At 59.2% G+C, this 21,567-nt stretch overlaps 1 protein-coding gene across 1 annotated transcript in view; it reads right to left on the bottom strand.

Moving 5' to 3' along the window:
- The window catches only part of EEFSEC (eukaryotic elongation factor, selenocysteine-tRNA specific), a 106,623-nt gene that overhangs the window by 48,412 nt on the left and 36,644 nt on the right, over positions 1-21,567 (bottom strand). The window contains exons 2-4 of the mRNA XM_069497666.1: positions 17,450-17,657; positions 10,293-10,389; positions 7,762-7,926 (exon numbers count right to left, since the gene is read on the bottom strand). Coding sequence (XP_069353767.1) covers positions 7,762-7,926; positions 10,293-10,389; positions 17,450-17,657 — 470 coding nt within the window. The remainder of the gene's footprint in view (positions 1-7,761; positions 7,927-10,292; positions 10,390-17,449; positions 17,658-21,567) is intronic.

Raw genomic sequence — 21,567 nt, 5'->3', positions numbered from 1 at the left:
CCGGGGCTTCCAAAACCTCAAGACGTCACTGTCCTCTTCATTTCTGATGTCCTGGTCCCCCTGACCCCCCACAAACACAGCTCCCTCTGCACGCAAAGTCCAGGTTCTAGAACATTCTCTTCGCAGCAGTGGGCTGCAGGCGGCCACACCGCATGGGACTCCTCCTCTGTCTCTCTCTCGGGGCCCCGAGTGTCAGACGGGACAGAAGGTGACCCCGGAGGACCTACTGAGCCCACGGCCACACACAGCAGCTGGAGAGAGAGCGGGGACCTGGGCCAAGCTGGGGGTGGCTCTGGGGACATTCTACAACGTCCCATACCGGCAGGAGGGGAGCAGAGAGGCCAGGTGGAGGGGGTGCAAGTTTTGGAGCCAGATGCATCTCGAAAACGAGTGACTTAACCCTTCCGGGCCTTGGTCTGTCCTCACCTGAGACCCGGGGTCGTGGGGAGGCCGGTGCCAGACGGACAGGAGGCTCGTGACGGGCAGGAGCTGTCACCGCGGCCACCCTGCACCCTGTGGAGCCCCGTTTGCCTTCCGGGAGCACCGGCCCTCGGGGACTTTGTGTGACTTTGCAGGCTGTAGCCGGCGAGGGTGCGAGGGGGACGCAGGGAAAGGCCAGGACAAAAGTCACTGTGTGTCCCGCTCTTTTTGCTTTTCGTTTCATAAAAGCTGCACAAGAAACAGATGAAGCCCGGCTCGTTGTGACAGATTTGGACACCAATTATACAGACCGACGCACGAATCTCTCTTTTCAGCCCCGAAATTCCGCTTTCCCTCACGCCCCCGAGACATGGCCGCCACCGTGCAGTTTCCTGCGTCGCCTTCCAGATCTTTCTCGATGCATTTGCATGCAAACACAGATTCATGGTCTTCTTATAGAAATGCGACCTCATCGTATGTATTGTTCTGAGCCTTGCTTTTGCAGTTGGCGTTATTTATTTTTCTTTTTGTTTTTTTTCTTTTGTTCATTTATTTTTTTGAGACAGAGTCTCGCTCTGTCGCCCGGGCTAGAGTGCCGTGGCGTCAGCCTCGCTCACAGCAACCTCAGACTCCGGGGCTCCAGCGATCCTCCTGCCTCAGCCTCCCAAGTAGCTGAGACGACAGGCATGCGCCACCGCGCCCGGCTCATTTTTCTTTTTTTCTTTTTTGTAGAGATGGGGTCTTGCTATGTTGTCCAGGCTGGCCTCAAACTCCAGGGCTCAAGCCATCCTCCTGCCTCAGCCTCCCGAGTAGCTGGGACTACAGGCATGCTCCTACCGGCCGTGCCGCCCCCCAGGAAAGCCTCGTGTCCCCGGCCTCTTGAGAACACGTCCCCCACGTGCTCAGCCGTGGGCAGCTGAGGCCACTGCCCTGGGCCACTGGTTCCAGGGGTTGTTCCGCCCCAGCGGGCACTCGGCGCGTCCGGTCACCGAGACTGGGGCGGGGGGCGGGGGGGACAGGGCCACTGGCATCTCGGGGGTAGGAGCCAGGGGAGCTGCTGAACACCCCAGGGGACCCAGGACAGGAAATGCGCGGCCGGAATGGCAGCCTGTGCGAAGGCAGAGAGGCCGGCCATCGGCTCAGCGCCTGAAGGGTTAAGCAGTGCGCAGCCCAGGCTGCCCGCCCGCCTCCTGCACCCCTGCCCCCTGCACCCCTGCCCCCTGCACCCCTGCCCCCTGCACCCCTGTATCTCTGCCCCCTGCATCCCTGCCCCCTGAACCCCTGCCCCCTGCCCTCTGCCCCCTGCATCCCTGCCCCTTGCCCCCCTGCATCCCTGCCCCCTGTATCTCTGCCCCCTGTATCCCTGCCCCCTGTATCCCTGCCCCCTGTATCCCTGCCCTCTGCACCCTGCCCCCTGCATCCCTGCCCCCTGTATCCCTGCCCCCTGCACCCCTGCCCCCTGCATCCCTGCCCCCTGCCCCCTGCACCCCTGCCTCCCTGCCCCCTGCCCCCTGCACCCCTGCATCCCTGCCCCCCTGCATCCCTGCCCCCTGCATCCCTGTCCCCTGCACCCCTGCCCCCTGCACCCCTGCACCCCTGTATCCCTGCCCCCTGCACCCCTGCCCCCTGCATCCCTGCCCCCTGTATCCCTGCCCCCTGCACCCCTGCCCCCTGCATCCCTGCCCCCTGTATCCCTGCCCCCTGCCCCCTGCACCCTTGCCCCCCGTCCCCTGCATCCCTGCCCCCTGCATCCCTGCCCCCTGCCCCCTGCACCCCTGCCTCCCTGCCCCCTGCCCCCTGCCCCCTGCACCCCTGCATCCCTGCCCCCCTGCATCCCTGCCCCCTGCATCCCTGCCCCCTGCATCCCTGCCCCCTGCACCCCTGCCCCCTGCATCCTGCCCCCTATCCCCTGCACCCCTGCCCCCTGCACCCTTGCCCCCCGTCACCTGCATCCCTGCCCCCTGCATCCCTGCCCCCTGCCCCCTGCACCCCTGCCTCCCTGCCCCCTGCCCCCTGCACCCCTGCACCCTGTATCCCTGCACCCCTGCACCCCTGCCTGCAGCACGTGCTGCTCTCGGCCGGGCCCGGGCACGGGCAGCAGCGGCCGCCCCGCCGTATGGTTTGCATTAGCGGCCGCTCCGCCTGGCGACGCTCCCGCTGGCGGCCGGCCTTCCCTCCCTGCCCCGCCGCTGTCCGCCCTGACACAAAAGAAAATACCGGGATCCACACATAAAACCAGCTCACTCCCGTCCTGTCTCTTGCCCCGGTCTCGCATCAAACGAGCTCTTAAACTCCTGACCTTCCGCCCAGGCACCCCGGTTGGTTCCGCGGCGGCGCTGGAGGCTGGGGGTGGGGTGGGGTGGGGTGGGGGGGCTGCCCTCTGTGTCACCCAGAGGCTTTGCAGACAGACACGGGCACCACGCGGGCGAAGAGAGGGCCGTCTCACCCGGGGGGGCCCCCAGAGACCCTGCAACCCCCACCCCACCCGCCACCCCCGGTCCTAACACGCCAAAGCCGGGGCCACCACCCCGACCCTCACCTTGCAGGACGAGGACGGCCCCAAAGCCAGAACTCGGCTGGGAACCCTAAAAAACTCCAGAGACGCAACCCGGACAAACAGCTTGCATTTTGCTTCTTAACCCTTCTCGTCTTTTCTGGCCAGAGGCCCCCGCTGGAAAGGGTGGCCCCACCGAGGCACAAACGCGCGTCTTACCCCGACCTTCTCCAAACCCCGGACCCTGAGGTCACCCTGCCCCTCCCAGACCTCTCCGCGTGGCCGCCCCCAAACCCCTCCGACTTGCTGAGACCCAGGCCACGCTGCTGGCTCTGCGCCCATCCATCCGAGCTTCCAGATCTTTCCGGGACCCCTCCTTCCACCTGGCCCGTGACTCAAGTCGGAGATCCGGGGAGGTGTAGGGGGGGCCTTCAGTGACACGCCTGTCCCCTCACTGTCCCGTACCGACGCCGCCACCAAGCCTTGTTAATGCCACTTCCTAAACATCCGGAAGGCCACCCGCATGGCCACCGGTCCCCAGAGAGGTCCTGGCTGCCTTCGAACCCGTCCTCCACACCACCCATGTCTCTCCCTCAAACACACAAATAAACACATATGCACACACGCCACACACACGCCACACACACGCCACACACACGCCACTGTACCCTTCGAGGCCACCTGCGTCATACAGACAGACTCAGCTCTAACGGGGCCCCCCAGGCCCTGCACAGCCCGGCCCCACAGAACCCTCCAGAAACCCTCGCCCACTTCTGCTCACCGGGCTGCAGCCCAAATGCCTTCCTGGCTGGTCTTCGAACTCACCTAGCCATCTCCCAGCACGGGGTCTCTGCGTTTGCCTAGAATGTTCTCTGACCCACGCCTCACTCCTCTTCCCCTAGTATCAGTCCTCCTCCTCTCAGGGGCAGACCCGGGAAGACCGCTCTGACCTCGGCCTCGTGGTTGCCTTGCTATCTGCTCTTTGGGTTTTGTTTTTAGAGACACAGTCTGGCTCTGTCGCCCGGGCTGGAGTGCCGTGGCGTCAGCCTCGCTCACAGCAGCCTCAGACTCCTGGGCTCAAGCGATCCTCCTGCCTCAGCCTCCCGAGTAGCTGGGACTGTGGGAGTAGCTGGGACGAGAAGAGTAGCTGGGACTGTAGGAGTAGCTGGGGCTAGAGGAGTAGCTGGGACTGTAGGAGTAGCTGGGACTAGAGGAGTAGCTGGGACTGTGGGAGTAGCTGGGACTACGGGAATAGCTGGGACTGTAGGAGTAGCTGGGACTGTGGGAGTAGCTGGGACTGTGGGAGTAGCTGGGACTAGAGGAGTAGCTGGGACTGTAGGAGTAGCTGGGACTAGAGGAGCAGCTGGGACTGCGGGAGTAGCTGGGACTGTGGGAGTAGCTGGGACTAGAGGAGTAGCTGGGACTGTGGGAGTAGCTGGGACTAGGGGAATAGCTGGGACTGTAGGAGTAGCTGGGACTACGGGAATAGCTGGGACTGTAGGAGTAGCTGGGACTAGAGGAGTAGCTGGGACTGTAGGAGTAGCTGGGACTACGGGAATAGCTGGGACTGTGGGAGTAGCTGGGACTAGAGGAGTAGCTGGGACTGTAGGAGTAGCTGGGACTACGGGAATAGCTGGGACTGTAGGAGTAGCTGGGACTGTGGGAGTAGCTGGGACTAGAGGAGCAGCTGGGACTAGAGGAGCAGCTGGGACTGCGGGAGTAGCTGGGACTGTAGGAGTAGCTGGGACTAGAGGAGTAGCTGGGACTGTGGGAGTAGCTGGGACTACGGGAATAGCTGGGACTGTAGGAGTAGCTGGGACTGTAGGAGTAGCTGGGACTGTGGGAGTAGCTGGGACTGTGGGAGTAGCTGGGACTAGAGGAGTAGCTGGGACTGTAGGAGTAGCTGGGACTAGAGGAGTAGCTGGGACTGTGGGAGTAGCTGGGACTACGGGAATAGCTGGGACTGTAGGAGTAGCTGGGACTGTGGGAGTAGCTGGGACTGTGGGAGTAGCTGGGACTAGAGGAGTAGCTGGGACTAGAGGAGTAGCTGGGACTAGAGGAGCAGCTGGGACTACAGGCATGAGCCACTGCGCCCGGCCGCCATCTGCTCTTCGGGACCCGCAGGGACCTGTCCCCGGAAGGCCCCAGCTCGGGCTGAAGGTGCACGTGTGTTCGCGGGCAGGGCCAAAGGGTGGCAGGCAGATGCCACACACAAGTTGGAGGTTTGTCCTCATCTGTGCACTCATTGTGGGCGTCTTCACAGACACTGTCACTCACAGCCGTGTGACGCGACGGGGGCAGGGAGCCGCAGCTGTGAGCCTGCAGACGGCCCAGCACCCAAGCCGAAGCCGAAGCCAAAGCCGAAGCCGAAGCCGAAGCCGAAGCCGAAGCCGAAGCCGAAGCCAAAGCCGAAGCCGAAGCCAAACTCAGACTCTCAACCGCCCTGGCCCAGAACCATCTGATTTAAATACTTCTGAAAAGCAAAAAAAAAAAAAACCCCAACTTTGAATGGCTGGAATTTATTTCTAAACAAGAACATGTTATCGTGAAGCGTGTTAGCAAAACTTCAAACCAAAGCAGGCAAGTGGCTTTATTTTAATAAGACGTCTCCCTTGTCCTTTCCCTGGGATTCTGACAAGTTCAAGCCTGGGAGCAATTAGAGCGATGTTTAGAGTGTTTTTATTATTGTTTTCTTTTTCTTTTTTTCTGTCTTAAAAGAAAGAATTACAAATATTCAGTTCAAGTGGTGCGTTAGCGCTATGCACACTCAGGAGACGCTGGACTTTCATTTAACAACAATAACCGCGAAACTGCAAAAGCCAGAAAAAGTCCCAGCAGAGACTCAGACTCACGCCAGGGCCAGGGCGGTGAGGGGACTCAGGACAGGCTGTGGGGACGCGGAGGGGCCAGGTCACAGGCTGGGGGGACAGGGAGCGCCACTCCCTGCTTCCGGAAGGGCAGGGGAAGGAAGCAAGGCTCAATGAGCGCTTGCTGTATACAGTCAAGCCAGACTCCGGCTCCCACCTGTCTCCGTCCCTGCTCTTCCCGCCCCCCCACAGCCCTCCGATTGGCCACACCCCTTTGTCATCCAAGACTCTGTGTCTGCCAGGCGCGGTGACTCACGCCTGTCATCCTGGCACGCTGGGAGGCCGAGGCGGGAGGATCACTCGAGGTCAGGAGTTCGAGACCAGCCTGAGCAAGAGCGAGACCCCCGTCTCTACTAAAAATAGAAACAAATGATCTGGACAGCTAAAAATATATATGGAAAAAATTAGCTGGGCGTGGTAGCGCATGCCTGTCATCCCAGCTACTCGGGAGGCTGAGGCAGAAGGATGGCTGGAGCCCTGGAGTTTGAGGCCAGCCTGGACAACATAGCAAGACCCCATCTCTACAAAAAAGAAAAAAAAAATGAGCCGGGCGTGGTGGTGCATGCCTGTAGTCCCAGCTACTCGGGAGGCTGAGGCAGGAGGATCGCTTGAGCCCAGGAGTCTGAGGCTGCTGTGAGTGAGGCTGACGCCACGGCACTCTAGCCCGGGCGACAGAGCCAGACTCTGTCTCAAAAAAAAAAAAAAGAAAAAAAAACCCAAGCACGAGGTTGGCCAATCTCAGGATTATTTGGTATTTAGACCACACTGGGGTCAAAATGAGATATATTTTTTTTTTGCTCCTTCAAACCTGTCCCCCGACCTTTCCTTGCTCAGCTAATTGGCCCCAGCTGGGGACGGACGTGGGCGGCGGCAGGAACAGGGCACCCCGGGGGACGGCAGGGCCACAGCCCGGCCCGGGGCCAGGAGGGGACGCGGATTGTTTATTTGCGGTGGCCGCCGCCACGGGGGTTCAAGTGGTCAGAGGTGTCTGAGTCTATTAGTGCGATGTGACCGGGATGTCACTGTGTTTGGGGACAGGGCCGTGTGGCCTGCGATGGCCCGGGGCCCGCCAGGTACCAACCACCCATCGTGGCTAGCGGAGAGCACAGGGGAGAGAGAGGAGGTCAGGAATTTTAAAGCTCGGGCTCTTCCAAAATGGGCTTTTCTGCACGCGGTGGCCGGGGCTGGGCCACCAAGCTGCTCTACGTTCTGTCCCACCCCGGGGGGGTGACACGGCGAGAGCCCGGGCTTTGGAGCTGGACGAGTGACTCCAAAGCCCGGCTCTGCTGTCCCCCGGCCTGACGTCCCCGAGCGTGTAAGTCCCCGCGTTTGCCGGGGAGGAGTTTCGGGAAGGAAAGGCCACCAGCCCGGCCGGCCACCACCAAGCCACCGTCCGTGTTCTGTCACCAGGGCATGAAGCCTCTCCGGATGCGAACGGGGCCCCCCCCACGCTTGTCACCCCCACGGCCACCGGGGCCGTGACGAAGCCCAAGCTCAGGAGGGGGTCGGGGGGGACCCGGCCACGATCACAAAGGATCGTGAAGGTTTTTTTTTCCACGTGCGACGCACCAGCCTCGGACGCGCAGAGAATGTTCCGGAAGGACGGGCTCGCGCTCGGGCACCCGCCTGGGCCGACCGGCAGCCCGATGTCGGGCGCATGTCGGTCACCCCTCGGGAGCCTCGGTGCCACCTTGGGGACAGCCCAGCACGGCACGTCCCCGGCCTCCAACAAACAGGCGCTGTTGTGAGCATCGGGGAGAGAGATCGTTCTAGAATCTGAGCGAGGAGAAGGTGGAGCGGGGTGGGGGAGGGGACCGCCCGGCCAGAGGTGGCGGCTTCAGGACGGCAGGCGCAGGGAGGGGACGGGAGTCACCCCCGACGGGCCCCGTGCTCGCAGACACGCGGGCCGAGGGACTGTCCCCTCCTTTGCCACCGGCGGGAGGGGCCGGACGGGGGACACCCGGAGCGGGACGCACTGACCTTGAGCGCAGGGATCTCCACGCTGTCGCCCAGGCTGATGGCGCCCGACAGGATGGTCCCCGTCATCACGGTGCCTTGGCCCTTCATGGAGAAGCAATGGTCCACGGCCATGAGGAAGGGGCCCGAGGGGTCTCTCGCCGGGACGGGCACCTGGGACGTCAGCAGCTGGAAGAGAGAAGCCGGGGGCCACGGGCCGTCTGGGACAGGGCGGGGACAGCCGGTCCCCAAGGCCACCAAGGGAGGACCCGGTGGAAAACCCTCTCCCCCCCCCCGGGGCAAGCCGGCCAGGGACATCAGAAACTGATTCCCCGACTGTGCTAGAAGCTTCTGTCGCTTCCACGGAAGTGGGGAAGCCTCCTCTGTCCCCTCTGCCCCCTGGGACTGCAGTGACAGTCCCCCGGGAGGCCTGGCCCCCCGGCCCACCCCCACCGGGCCCCTCCGCCGCAGGGCGGCCACCAAAGCCCACCCTGTCCTCGTGCTGCCCGGCCTCGGGGGCTCTCCCAGCGCCCTGTCATCTGCAGGGGACAAGATCTGTCATCACTGTGCCCCCCAGGAGGACACGGAGGGCCGCCCCTTCCCGCCACCCCCCACGTAGGCCAGGAGCAGCTGCTGGCAGGCCGCGACTGTCACCAGCAGGCTCAGCGTCCCCTCCTGCCCTGGTGACACGGGGGCGTCTGCCGAGACCTTTCTCAGAGGGCTGTCCCCAGCGGCAGCCGCCTGCGTTCGGTCTCGGGACAACAGGCGTGAAGGACGACGGGGAGCCTGTCTTCCCTGCCAGGACGGCCCGGCCACCACGCATGTCCCCGAGCCCCGGGAGAGACGGAGGCCACCCTAATGTCCCCGAAGGCCCAGTGCTGGCCGCATGGCCCGAGGCTCTGCTTTTCCGCAGCGGCTGATGCTTCTCACGTGCCTCGACCTCAACCACCCGGTTCTCCTCGGTGCCACCTACGAGCTCCGAGACGTCGCCAGAGCTGATTAGCGACAAACAAACGAAAATCAAGACCGCCGCCGTCTTCCTGTTATTTCACCGGCTTTGTAAGGCAGCAGGCTGTCCAAACAAATATCTGCTAGGGAGGGTTCCAGAGCCTTCGTCTCGTGCTAACGATGCTTTTGCAAAAAGACAGAAGATTCAAGACAGGCTTCGTCTGAGATGCACGTAGATGCTTCCTAAGGGGACACACAGGCCGGGCGCGGGGGCTCACGCCTGTCATCCTAGCACTCTGGGAGGCCGAGGCAGGAGGATCGCTCGAGGTCAGGAGTTCGAGACCAGCCTGAGCAAGAGCGAGACCCCCGTCTCTACTAAAAATAGAAAGAAATTAGCTGGACAGCTAAAAATATATAGAAAAAATGAGCCGGGCATGGTGGCACATGCCTGTAGTCCCAGCTACTCGGGAGGCTGAGGCAGGAGGATGGCTTGAGCCCAGGAGTTTGAGGCCAGCCTGGACAACATAGCAAGACCCCATCTCTACAAAAAAGAAACAAAAAAAATGAGCCGGGCATGGTGGCGCATGCCTGTAGCCCCAGCTACTTGGGAGGCTGAGGCGGGAGGATGGCTTGAGCCCCGGATTTTGAGGGCAGCCTGGACAACATAGCAAGACCCCATCTCCACAAAAAAGAAAAATGAGCCGGGCATGGTGGCACATGCCTGTCGTCCCAGCTACTCGGGAGGCCGAGGCAGGAGGATCGCTGGAGCCCAGGAGTCTGAGGTTGCTGTGAGCGAGGCTGACACCACGGCACTCTAGCCCGGGCCACAGAGCGAGACTCTGTCTCAAAAAAAAAAAAAAAAAAAGGACACAGAGACGTCTGTCACAGACGGCAACATCTTTGCAGATTTTGCTTTGAACAAACACAGCGGTCCCAGGCTCCTAGACCAGTGCTCCCCGTGAGGCTCCCCGGGCCGCTCTGAGTTCATGGCCACGCGCGGGAAGAACTCAGGACAGCGGCCGGTACGTCCGGCCAACAGCGCTCGGTTCTGAGCACGCCACATGCAAAGGACCCCGTTTGACCCTCGCGACTCCGCCAGGAAAGTTCCACCGTCTTCCAGGGCCGGGAACCGAAGCCAAAAAAGGAGCAGGTGACTTGCACGGGGCCACAGAGAGTGACAGCGGGACCGGGGCGGGGGCCGCAGCCCCACCCCAGAGCCCGTGTCCTGGGCCTCGCCGCCCCTCCGAGCTGCTCCGAGCGCTCCGCAGAGCGAGGGTCCCGTTCTTGCCGCCACGTCCCTCAGTGCCACCACCCCCCACGCACACCCCTTCCCAGTGAGTCACGGGCTCCCTCCTGTGCCCACCGCCCCCGAGCAAGCCTCGAGGGACAGCCTGGCATCCCTGAAGCCGCCACCTCCTGGGCGGGGGCCCTGGGGACAGAAGTTGCTGAAGGGTCCGCGGCTCACAGCTGAGACGCCAGCAGGGACATTAGTGCCACCAACTCTGGAGTCCTCTTGCCGGGGCTGCCTTTGCTCCTCCCTCGGGGCCCAAGGTGACACGCAGAGGGACCCGCCCGGGCAGGCCCGGGGCCCAGGCCAACAACCGTACCTCGATGAGCTCCGGGATGCCCTGCGGGGCTTCGGTTTCGGGGGCCTCGGGTCCCCCAGGCTTGGCCGCCACGGGAATGATGGGGGCACCCCGGAATCTGCAACGGAAAAGCAGGTCCTGTCACCGCTGCGGTGGCCGCGGGCGGGACACAGGTCGTAGCCTGTCTGCACAGCGCCTGGCCGGCTGTCACGCGAGACGGGGTCCCCTCCTTGCCCCCTTCAGCTGGGCCTGGGCTCCCGTGTGGCGGCTGATGACACGGTGGCCCGCAAGGGAACTGTTTTGCATCGGACACCAAAACGGGCTCTGCTCGCGTTTAAACTCCACCTTCAGGGGCTGAGAAGACAGCGGCGACCCCGGCCCCCAGGCCTTGGAATAAAACATCCCCTTGAAGCAAACCGGCCTCCTGGGGACACTTAAGAAATCCTAGGGCTGGGCGCGGTGGCTCACGCCTGTCATCCCAGCACTCTGGGAGGCCGAGGCGGGAGGATCGCTCGAGGTCGGGAGTTCGAGACCAGCCTGAGCAAGAGCGAGACCGCGTCTCTACTAAAAAATAGAAAGAAATGAGCTGGATAAAAATATATATAGGAAAAAATGAGCCGGGCGTGGTGGCACATGCCTGTAGTCCCAGCTACTCGGGAGGCTGAGGCAGGAGGATCGCTTGAGCCCCAGAGTTTGAGGCCAGCCTGGACAACATAGCAAGACCCCATCTCTACAAAAAAGAAAAAAAGAAAAATTAGCCAGGTGTGGTGGTGCATGCCTGTCGTCCCAGCTACTCGGGAGGCCGAGGCAGGAGGATCGCTTGAGCCCAGGAGGCTGAGGCTGCTGTGAGCGAGGCTGACGCCACGGCACTGTAGCCCGGGTGACAGAGCAAGACTCTGTCTCAGAAAAAAAAAAAAAAAAAAAAAGAAAAGAAAATACAGCCCATCGTGCACATAGAGTCTTCGGGCAAAGGCTGGAAGACCTACTAGTTCCAGCATTTAAGGAAATCTCTGTCCAAGCATTAAGCGAATTGAGCGTAAACTTCAGTGGTTACAAGTGACAATATACACTGTACGGAATCAGTTCAGAAAAGTCACCAAACTGTAACACGCTGTGTGGGTGTGGGGGGTGGGTGCGGGGGCCTCCAGAAAGATCACATGATATGATTCTGAATGTCCAGTTTGCAACAAAAATTTGCAATATGTGCAAAGAAACAAGACTACAGCCCACCCACAGTTAGAGAAAGAATTCACAGAAACGGTTCCCGAGGAAGCCTTGTTCAACAAAGACTTTAAATCAGCTGTTTTAAGTTTGTTTAAAAAAAAAAAGGAAATCGTGTTCAAAAAACTAAAGGAGGCCGGGCGCGGTGGCTCACGCCTGTCATCCCGGCACTCTGGGAGGCCGAGGCGGGAGGATCGCTCGAGGTCAGGAGTTCGAGACCAGCCTGAGCAAGAGCAAGACCCTGTCTCTACTAAAAAATAGAAAGAATTAGATGGACAGCTAAAAATATATATAGAAAAAATTAGCCGGGCGTGGTGGCGCATGCCTGTCGTCCCAGCTACTCGGGAGGCTGAGGCAGGAGGATCGCTTGAGCCCTGGAGTTTGAGGCCAGCCTGGACAACATAGCAAGACCCCATCTCTACAAAAAAGAAAAATGAGCCGGGCGTGGTGGCGCATGCCTGTCGTCCCAGCTACTCGGGAGGCTGAGGCAGGAGGATCGCTCGAGCCCAGGAGTCTGAGGCTGCTGTGAGCGAGGCTGACGCCACGGCCCTCTAGCCCGGGTGACAGAGCCAGACTCTGTCTCAAAAAAAAAAGATCAAAATACCGTGTTTCAGGTACGAGTGTGGAAAAAAAAAAAAAAACGGTATGTGTCATTTTTTTTTTTTTAATGATTCTCTGCTTTAAGAGCCTTTTTTTGCTTAACCAATCACACCGTCCGATCTCAGGGGACGACAAATCTTCCAGCGCTGCGGCTACGAAAATAAACACAAAGGAAACAAAACAAAGCTGCAAGATTCTAGCCGGATACTGTTACCTGCTGAAGGCGCTGCGCCCGGTGAGAGCCAGGGAGGCCTTTTAAGACGCGATTGCACCAGTCTGAGCTATTTTTCTGCATTTACTAAAAGATTTAAAGATAACCGGAAAAGGATTGACTTTCTGCAGTGACTTGTTGCTTTCTGCTACGTGTCCGAGCCCCGGCTGCCTGCCCCGTGCTGTGGGCTCGTCACTCTGAACACTCCACTCATGATGTCACTCTGTGTCCCTCCCCTCCAAACTGGGGGCGGTGGGGGGGAGGCATTTGCCGAGCGCCTCCTCGGTGCCAGGCTCCGTGGAGGGGGCTCAGTAAATAAGCAAAGGGCTCCCCGGGCAATGGGGTGGGGGACTGGGGCGCCGACCCAGGGTCAGAGGCAAATGCACTCTCGGTGGGAAGAGGAGACTCCGGTCACAGTGGCCCCCAAGCCAGAACCCGGCCGGGAGCCAGGAAGCAGCACGGGCAGCGGCTCAGCTTCCGCACCTTGAGCCCGAGGCTCCGAGGGCCGGAGACGGGCAGGAGGAGACGGGTGGGAACGTGCGCGGGGAATTCTGGCGATTAACCATAAAGCTTTCGGAAATTCAATTATTTTTACCCAGATCCTTCTGGGCGACGTCACATAACAAAACATGAAGGCCTGCTGGGCTGGGGGTCGGGGCCTCGTCCCAGGCGCGGGGGAAGCCGGGCTTCCTGACGTCCCCAACGTGCCGCGCACGGGGACATCGTGGCTTCTGGCCGCAGAAGGGAGACGGGGCCCCAGGGAGCCCCGTGGAAACAGGGCTCGGCAGCCCCTGGGCGGGCGTCTAAGTTCTAGAACACAGGCGGCTCCACCTAGGGACGGCGGCCCCGGGGCTCTGCAGAGCAGGCAGGAGCTGACCAGAGGGCGAGCGCTTATCCTGCCCTGTCACCCCACTGCCACCTCCAGGGTCCCCTGCAGCCACGGTGGGACCCAGCGCTTGCCAGGCGGGGACATGGTGAGTGGGCACACGGGGGGAGGAAGGAGGGAGGGAGGAGGGAGGGAGGGAGGAAGAGGGAGGAGGGAAGAGGGAGGGAAGGAGGAGGGAGGGAGGGAGGAAGAGGGAGGGAAGGAGGAAGAGGGAGGAGGGAGGAAGAGGGAGGAAGAGGGAGGAAGAGGGAGGGAGGGAGGGAGGGAGGGAGAAGGGAAGGAGGGAGGAGGGAGGAAGAGGGAGGAGGGAGGAGGGAGGGAGAGAGAGGAGGGAAGGAGGGAGGAGGGAGGGAGGAAGAGGGAGGAGGGAGGAAGAGGGAGGAGGCAGGAGGGAGGGAGGAAGAGGGAAGAGGGAGGGAGGGAGGAGGGAGGAAGAGGGAGGAGGGAGAAGAGGGTGGAGGGAGGGAGGGATGGAGGAGGGAGGAGGGAGGAAGACGGAGGAGGGAGAGAGGGACGAGGGAGGAGGAAGGAGGGAGGGAGGAAGAGGGAGGAGGGAGGGAGGGAAGGAGGGAGGAGGGAGGGAGGAAGAGGGAGGAGGAAGGAAGAGGGGGAGGGAGGGAGGAAGAGGGGGGAGGGAGGAGGGAGGAAGAGGGAGGAGGGTGGAGGGAGGGAGGGAGGAGGGAGGAGGGAGGAAGAGGGAGGAGGGAGGGAAGGAGGGAGGAGGGAGGAAGGAAGGAGGGAGGAAGGAAGGAGGGCGGGAGGGAGGAGGGAGGGAGGAAGAGGGAGGAGGGAGGGAGGAAGGAGGGAGGAGGGAGGGAGGAAGAGGGAGGAGGGAGGAGGGAGGAAGAGGGAGGAGGGAGGAGGGAGGGAGGGAGGAAGAGGGAGGGAGGAGGGAGGAGGGAGGGAGGGAAGAAGGAAAAAATATGTAACTTTATACTCCATACAAAAGACACACGAACAGCAACTCGGAAGCCAGCTTTGGGTTTGGAGCAGCAGCCCTCACATCAGCAAACACGCATCAGCCTTACTTTCCTCCCCGGCCAACCCAGACCGCTTCTCTGCGCCTGGACGGGCCTTGGCTACCGAATGGGGGACCGTAAGGACGGGAAATAATCACTCAAAATGATCCGGAACCGACTTTGCTGCGTGGAGGTAAACGGTGACGTTCTCTTACGAGCTGACCCAGCCCGGCCTGGCCGGGGGCGCGGGGATCCCGAGCCCTCGGGGTGACCGTCCCTGTCCCTTGTCCACCAGCTCTCTGGGTGCCGGACAAAGGGGACGGGGGGCTTCCAAGGCCCCCAGATGGACCAGCCCCTCTGGATGTCCGAGAAAGTCCATAATCTGACCTTCCACTAACAAAACAGAAATAAAAACTGAATCATGCAAATGAGCATCTTCCTTAAATTCAATTAATGAAAATTATTAGGCCGGGCGTGGTGGCGCATGCCTGTAGTCCCAGCGACTTGGGAGGCTGAGGCAGGAGGATCGCTTGAGACCTGGAGGTTGAGGCCAGCCTGGACAACATAGCAAGACCCCATCTCTACAAAAAAGAAAAAAAGAAAAATGAGCCGGGCGTGGTGGCGCATGCCTGTAGTCCCAGTGACTCGGGAGGCTGAGGCAGGAGGATCGCTTGAGACCTGGAGTTTGAGGCCAGCCTGGACAACATAGCAAGACCCCATCTCTACAAAAAAGAAAAAAAGAAAAATTAGCCGGGCGTGGTGGCGCATGCCTGTCGTCCCAGCTACTCGGGAGGCTGAGGCAGGAGGATCGCTGGAGCCCAGGAGTCTGAGGCTGCTGTGAGCGAGGCTGATGCCACGGCACTCTAGCCCGGGTGACAGAGCGAGACTCTGTCTCAAAAAAAAAAAAAAAAAAGAAAAAAGGAAATTATTACTATTCATTTACCCTTATAAGTGCCCTAAGTCCTTTCTAGAAGGTGCCATTCATGTAGCAAATGATCCTGACATTGTGTTGGATTTTGTCGCCGGGGTCCAAAACACCTCTTCTCCTCCGCTTTTCTGACAAGTAAATAAAAACGGCAGGGGAGATCAAATAACTCCCTAAGAAGAAGATATAATTTTTTTTTTTTATCTTCGTTTTTTTTTTGTTTTTGTTTTTTTTTCCCAGTCTCATACCCACTTCCGCCGGGGATAACAAAACTCTGAATTCTCATGCAGCCCTTATCAGAACGTGTCGATTTTATCGGATTGATGAATTTGGCTAAAACAAAAGGCAGAGCCGGGAAAATCGTTTTATGACACATGCGGCCCGTTGGCGGGGACCGGAGCTGTCATCTAAGCAACTTTGAGGATTCGGAGGGGGCAGAACCGCAGGTGTTGGATCTGGGGGGCGGGGGACGGCGGCGCGGGGACAAAAAAAAACAAAAAACCATCAATGAGAAGGCAGATCCATCTTTCTGACGGGGAAACAAAAACGCTCTCCACGGGCAGGGGACGGAGAGCGGGAAGTCGCAGGATATTGTCTCCGGGGCCGCATAGCACACAGGGACCGTCCCTGTCTCCCGGTGACTGCCATTTAGCGGTGATCAAAAGGGCCCGGCCCGGGCAGGAAGGCAGAAATTGATCACGCGACGCTGTGTGCCAACGCCGTGTGCCCAACAAGGACGTTTTCTCGTTTTCTCGACCACGGCAGGAGGAGTCGTTCCTGGGGCCGCCGGGGACGGCCAGGTGGCTTTCTGTGCCATCGTCCCCCATGCGTCCTGCTCTCCCACCTGCCCGGTGGCCCTGCCACCTTTCTGTCCCCTGGGGATCCCCCTGCCAGAGATCTACCCAGGTCACCTCCTCCCTGCAGGCGGGCCCTCGACTCACAGAGGCACCTTCTCTCCTGTGACAAATACCGCGGTCCTGTGGCCTCCGTCACCGTCACTGTTACCTCTCCTCCCTCCTCCTGCTCCCTGCTGCCCGCCCACCCCCCCCCCCGGCACCTCCTGGAGGCCAGGGTGGCCTTCCACCTGCCGCCGGTCACCTCCTGATCGGGAACGTCATTCCGAGACTCCCCTGGACAGGATTCTCCAATGGCTTCCTCCTTTCCCAACACAGAACTGGAAAATTCCTGGGCACGAGCTGCTATGAAGGTCCCTTGGGACCTCCTGCCGCGACACCCAGCCACCCGTCCACCTGGCCACCCACCCACCCGAGCTGACAAGCCTCTGTCACAGGAACCGCTGGGAGGCCACCCAAATTCCTTGCCCCCCCCCCCCTTTTTTTTTCTGGAGACAGAGTCTCGCTCTGTCGCCCGGGCTAGAGTGCCGTGGCGTCAGCCTCGCTCACAGCAACCTCAGACTCCTGGGCTCAAGCGATCCTCCTGCCTCGGCCTCCCCAGTAGCTGGGGCTGTAGGAGTAGCTGGGGCTGTAGGAGTAGCTGGGACCAGAGGAGTAGCTGGGACTAGAGGAGTAGCTGGGACTGCAGGAGTAGCTGGGACTAGAGGAGTAGCTGGGACTGCAGGAGTAGCTGGGACTGTAGGAGTAGCTGGGACTAGAGGAGTAGCTGGGACTGTAGGAGTAGCTGGGACTAGAGGAGCAGCTGGGACTAGAGGAGTAGCTGGGACTAGAGGAGTAGCTGGGACTAGAGGAGCAGCTGGGACCACGGGAGTAGCTGGGACCGCGGGAGTAGCTGGGACTAGAGGAGTAGCTGGGACTGTGGGAGTAGCTGGGACTGTGGGAGTAGCTGGGACTGTGGGAGCAGCTGGGACTGCGGGAGCAGCTGGGACTGCGGGAGCAGCTGGGACTGCGGGAGTAGCTGGGACTAGAGGAGTAGCTGGGACTGCAGGAGTAGCTGGGACTGTAGGAGTAGCTGGGACTAGAGGAGTAGCTGGGACTGCAGGAGTAGCTGGGACTAGAGGAGTAGCTGGGACTGCAGGAGTAGCTGGGACTGTAGGAGTAGCTGGGACTAGAGGAGTAGCTGGGACCACGGGAGTAGCTGGGACCGCGGGAGTAGCTGGGACTGTGGGAGTAGCTGGGACTAGAGGAGTAGCTGGGACGACAGGCATGCGCCACCACGCCCGGCTCATTTTTTTTTTTTCTATCTCTATTTTTAGCTGTCCAGCTAATTTCTTTCTATTTTTAGCAGAGACGAGGTCTCGCTCTTGCTCAGGCTGGTCTCGAACTCCTGACCTCGAGCGATCCTCCCGCCTCGGCCTCCCAGGGTGCTGGGGTGACAGGCGTGAGCCACCGTGCCCGGCCACCCGCCCGCCGGCACCTTTACGCTCCGGTGTACGAACACCCCTCCGACCAGCAGACGTACTTGGTGTTCTCCAGCGTCTTCTGCATTTTCTTGGTCATCTTCTCGATGGCCGCCTGCCTCTTGCCCTCGGGGAGCAGGTCCGTTTTGTTGAGCACCACCACCAGCTTCTGGCAGGCGATCTGCCCGATGACCAGGCACTCGGCCGACTGCGTCTGCATCCCCTTGGTCACGTCGATGACCAGCATCATCAGATCGATGATCTGGGCCCCTGGGATGGGAGCAGACGAGTCAGGTCAGAAAGGCGACAAGCTGGGGTGGTGAGCCCAGCAGAACAGTCTGGGGGTGCTGGGGGGCCTTTTTACTGATGGCAAAAATGGGCAACGTGGAGCAAGCGAATGGTGACCACCCGCCTTCTGGCTCCGGGTCCCGTGTGCGAGGCACTAGGACCTGCGTGATGTCACTGAACCCTGAGAACCACCGTGAGAGCTGAGGAGACGACAACTCGCCAAACACAAGGAGTTGCCCAGCACCGCGCGGCTAACACACAGCAGAGCGACTCCCAAACCCACACCTGTCTACTGCACCAGTCCTAGCATTTCTATTCCATTCGACCACGTCCGTTTGTAACAGGATTTGAAGTCGTCTCGACGACAACAGCAACAACAAAAAGATAATGATTTTGGGAGTTCGGAAATATGGCAACATTTTCCCCCGTGAAATGAACGGCGATTGAGTTTTGAGTTCGCAGGAAGGCCCCCAGGAGGGGTTTTCGGGACCAAATGACAGTCACGGGCCATGCGGAGGAATGAGTCCGACAGTCTCCCCCACTGCCGAGGACGGAGGGAACACAAGCAGGAGGGAGGGCTCTGCTTTCTGTAGACACACTGTGTGCACCCGGGCACCTCAACTCATCCCCGTAACCTTGGGCTTCAGAGGAAGAAAAGGAGACCTAGAGACCCAGGGTCACTTATTCTAGGCCACACAGCCACGTGACACCGAGTAGAAAGCAGGACTCCTGACTCCACGGCTGACGGATTCTTCCCGGCCGGGCGCGGTGGCTCGTGCCTGTCACCCCGGCACTCGGGGAGGCCGAGGCGGGAGGATCGCTCGAGGTCAGGAGTTCGAGGCCAGCCTGAGCAAGAGCGAGACCCCCGTCTGTACTAAAAAAATAGAAAGAAATTATCTGGACAGCTAAAAATATATATAGAAAAAAAATGAGCCGGGCATGGTGGCACATGCCTGTAGTCCCAGCTACTCGGGAGGCTGAGGCAGGAGGATCGCTTGAACCCAGGAGTCTGAGGCTGCTGTGAGCGAGGCTGACGCCACGGCACTCTAGCCTGGGCGACAGAGCCAGACTCTGTCTCAAAAAAAAAAAAAGAAAAGAAAGTAATTCCGGCGACCCAATTCCCACCACCCGGGTTCCCTCTAGAATCTCAACACCACCCTGGGCCCTGCTTTGCAGACCGGAAGTCGGAGCTTTCTAGAAGTCAAGTGATCAGGCCCTGATTTCGCAGCACACGGCGGCTCAGGACGAATCGGAATGCCAGCGCGCGGGCTCTTGACCACCAGGCCACACAGCCCGCCCTTCCGGAGGGGACCAGCCTCCTCTCCGCAGTCCCGAGCCCGCTGTCTACTTGTCACCTGGGGGTCAAGGCAGCCTCCGTGCTATTCCTGCCCACTTCTCTGCCTTGCTTTTCCTTCTGCTCCTGCTGTGCCCAAATCACCCAGCTCGGCCCTGTTCCTCGATGCCACCCACGGCGACAGCTCGCAGCCACCGCCGACCGACTGCGTCTCCCGTCTGCACGGCACGAGACCCGGCGTGGGCGCAGCCTCAGCAATCTCAGCTGGTCTGAACCGAGCAGGCATTCCTGGTCCCCAGGGAGCCGCTCCTATTCTAGAAGATTCTCTTCCCTGTTGGCACGTGCCGCTATGCAGGAGAGCCTCCCGGGGGACCCTGCCAGCTGGAGGCGGACGGACGGACGGACTTGGGGATTCCAGGCTACAAGCCCTCATCTCGGTGTCACGCCTGCTGGGACCGCGGGGAAGGGGAAAGTGACATTGATGGACAGGCCCAGAGTGCGCACGGGGACCGCCACCACGCCGCAGCCTCGATGGCGTCTACAAGCCGCCTTTGTTCCGGGGTGTTCCGGGGTGCACACGGCTCGGCTTAGGAAGGCCGGGCTCTGGAGGGGACCCTCTGCAAGGCAGACAGCGCCAGGGACTTCTAAGGAGACCAGAGGTCACCGCAGCACGGGGGGGACCCGGGGGGCCACGGCTGGGGCCCGGGGTCAGCGCCACGGAAGTGACCGCGGCCTCCCAGTGGCTCCCAGTCCCTCTCGTCCCCGCAGCCCGCTTTGATCAGGCGACAGGAAGGGACAATACTGGCCCTTTTTTTTTTTTTTTTTTGCAAAATCCCTCCTCTTTGCACAGCATGAATCGAACAGTGTCCTTCCCGGTTCCCACGGACCCAGGGGACAAAACCGCTCTGAGAGCAGGGGGCGGACGGCGCGAGCGAGTGGGTGGCGGACACGGGACAGAACAGAGCGCGGCTCACAGACCAGCCTCTGTGTGTCCCCTCCCGACCATCGGGGCTATTCATGGGGCCGCTGCGAGCACAGATCTCGGGAGGTTGGCAGGATGGCCGGCTTGACGTTTCTCAGGGACTTTAAAAAAAAACGACAACTGCAATTTCCCATTCTGTAGACGCTACATCTTAATCATCTAAAAAAAAAAAACAAAAAACAAAAAAAACCCAAAAACCAAAAAACAAACAAACAAAAAAACAAAAACCAAAACAAACAAACAAACAAACAAAAAACCAAAAACCAAAAAAACACAAAACAAACAAACAAAAAAAAACCCAAAAACCAAAAAAACAAACAAAAAACCAAAAACCAAAAAAACACAAAACAAACAAACAAACAAACAAAAAAACCCAAAAACCAAAAAAACAAACAAACAAAAAAACCCAAAAACCAAAAAACAAACAAACAAACAAAAAACCAAAAACCAAAACAAACAAACAAACAAACAAAAAACCAAAAAAACACAAAACAAACAAACAAACAAACAAAAAAACCAAAAACCAAAAAAAAAAAAAAACAAACAAACAAACAAAAACACCAAAAACCAAAAAAAAAAAAAAAAAAAAAAAAGGGAAAACATACAAGGGGAGGGGGGCAGCGCTCAACAGGGGGTCAGTTGTCTGTCACACGTAATTGTCCCTCTGGGACCGTCAGACGAGAAGAGACATATTCAGAAAGAAACATTTCAGCCGGAGAAACCAGACGTGAGAATTTCAAACGTCTTTGAGCAACCTCAAAAATCAGATTTTTTTTGGTTTTTTTTTAACATTAAGGGGAAATAATTAAATAATCACTTCACTAATTGCATACGTTGAGGGGAGATGATATTAAATTTAAAAGAAAGGAAAGAAAATATGTGCTTTGGAGGGGAAATCATCTTACATTTAAAAGTAGAGGGAACAAAAATGTGTTTTTTTTAACAGGTGGCTTTTTAAATATCCAGGAGCAATGTATGTGCATTTCATCGACACTATAAAACCGGAGCGTAGGAAGGAAATTGAGGAGGAAGAATAAATAAATAAAACTTTTGGGGCCGGGCGCGGCAGTGGCTCAGGCCTGTCATCCCAGCACTCGGGGAGGCCGAGGCAGGAGGATCGCTCGAGGTCAGGAGTTCGAGACCAGCCTGAGCAAGAGCGAGACCCCGTCTCTACTAAACACAGAAAGAAATTATATGGACAGCTAAAAATATATAGAAAAAATGAGCCGGGCGTGGTGGCGCATGCCTGTAGTCCCAGCGACTCGGGAGGCCGAGGCAGGAGGATCGCTTGAGACCTGGAGTTTGAGGCCAGCCTGGACAACATAGCAAGACCCCATCTCTACAAAAAAGAAAAAAAGAAAAATGAGCCGGGCGTGGTGGCGCATGCCTGTCGTCCCAGCGACTCGGGAGGCTGAGGCAGGAGGATGGCTTGAGCCCAGGAGTCTGAGGTTGCTGTGAGCGAGGCTGACACCACGGCACTCTAGCCCAGGCGACAGAGCCAGACTCTGTCTCCAAAAAAAAAAAAAACAGAAGGGGTGGAGGCAGCGTCCTGCACAAGGACACACGGAGAGCAGAAGTTTCCAGACTCTCATCAGGACGGAGAGGCCAGAAGCAGT

This window comes from Eulemur rufifrons, chromosome 22 (assembly GCF_041146395.1).
Source record: "Eulemur rufifrons isolate Redbay chromosome 22, OSU_ERuf_1, whole genome shotgun sequence".
Taxonomy (NCBI): domain Eukaryota; kingdom Metazoa; phylum Chordata; class Mammalia; order Primates; family Lemuridae; genus Eulemur; species Eulemur rufifrons.
This window is presented reverse-complemented; position numbering and strand designations above follow the sequence as displayed.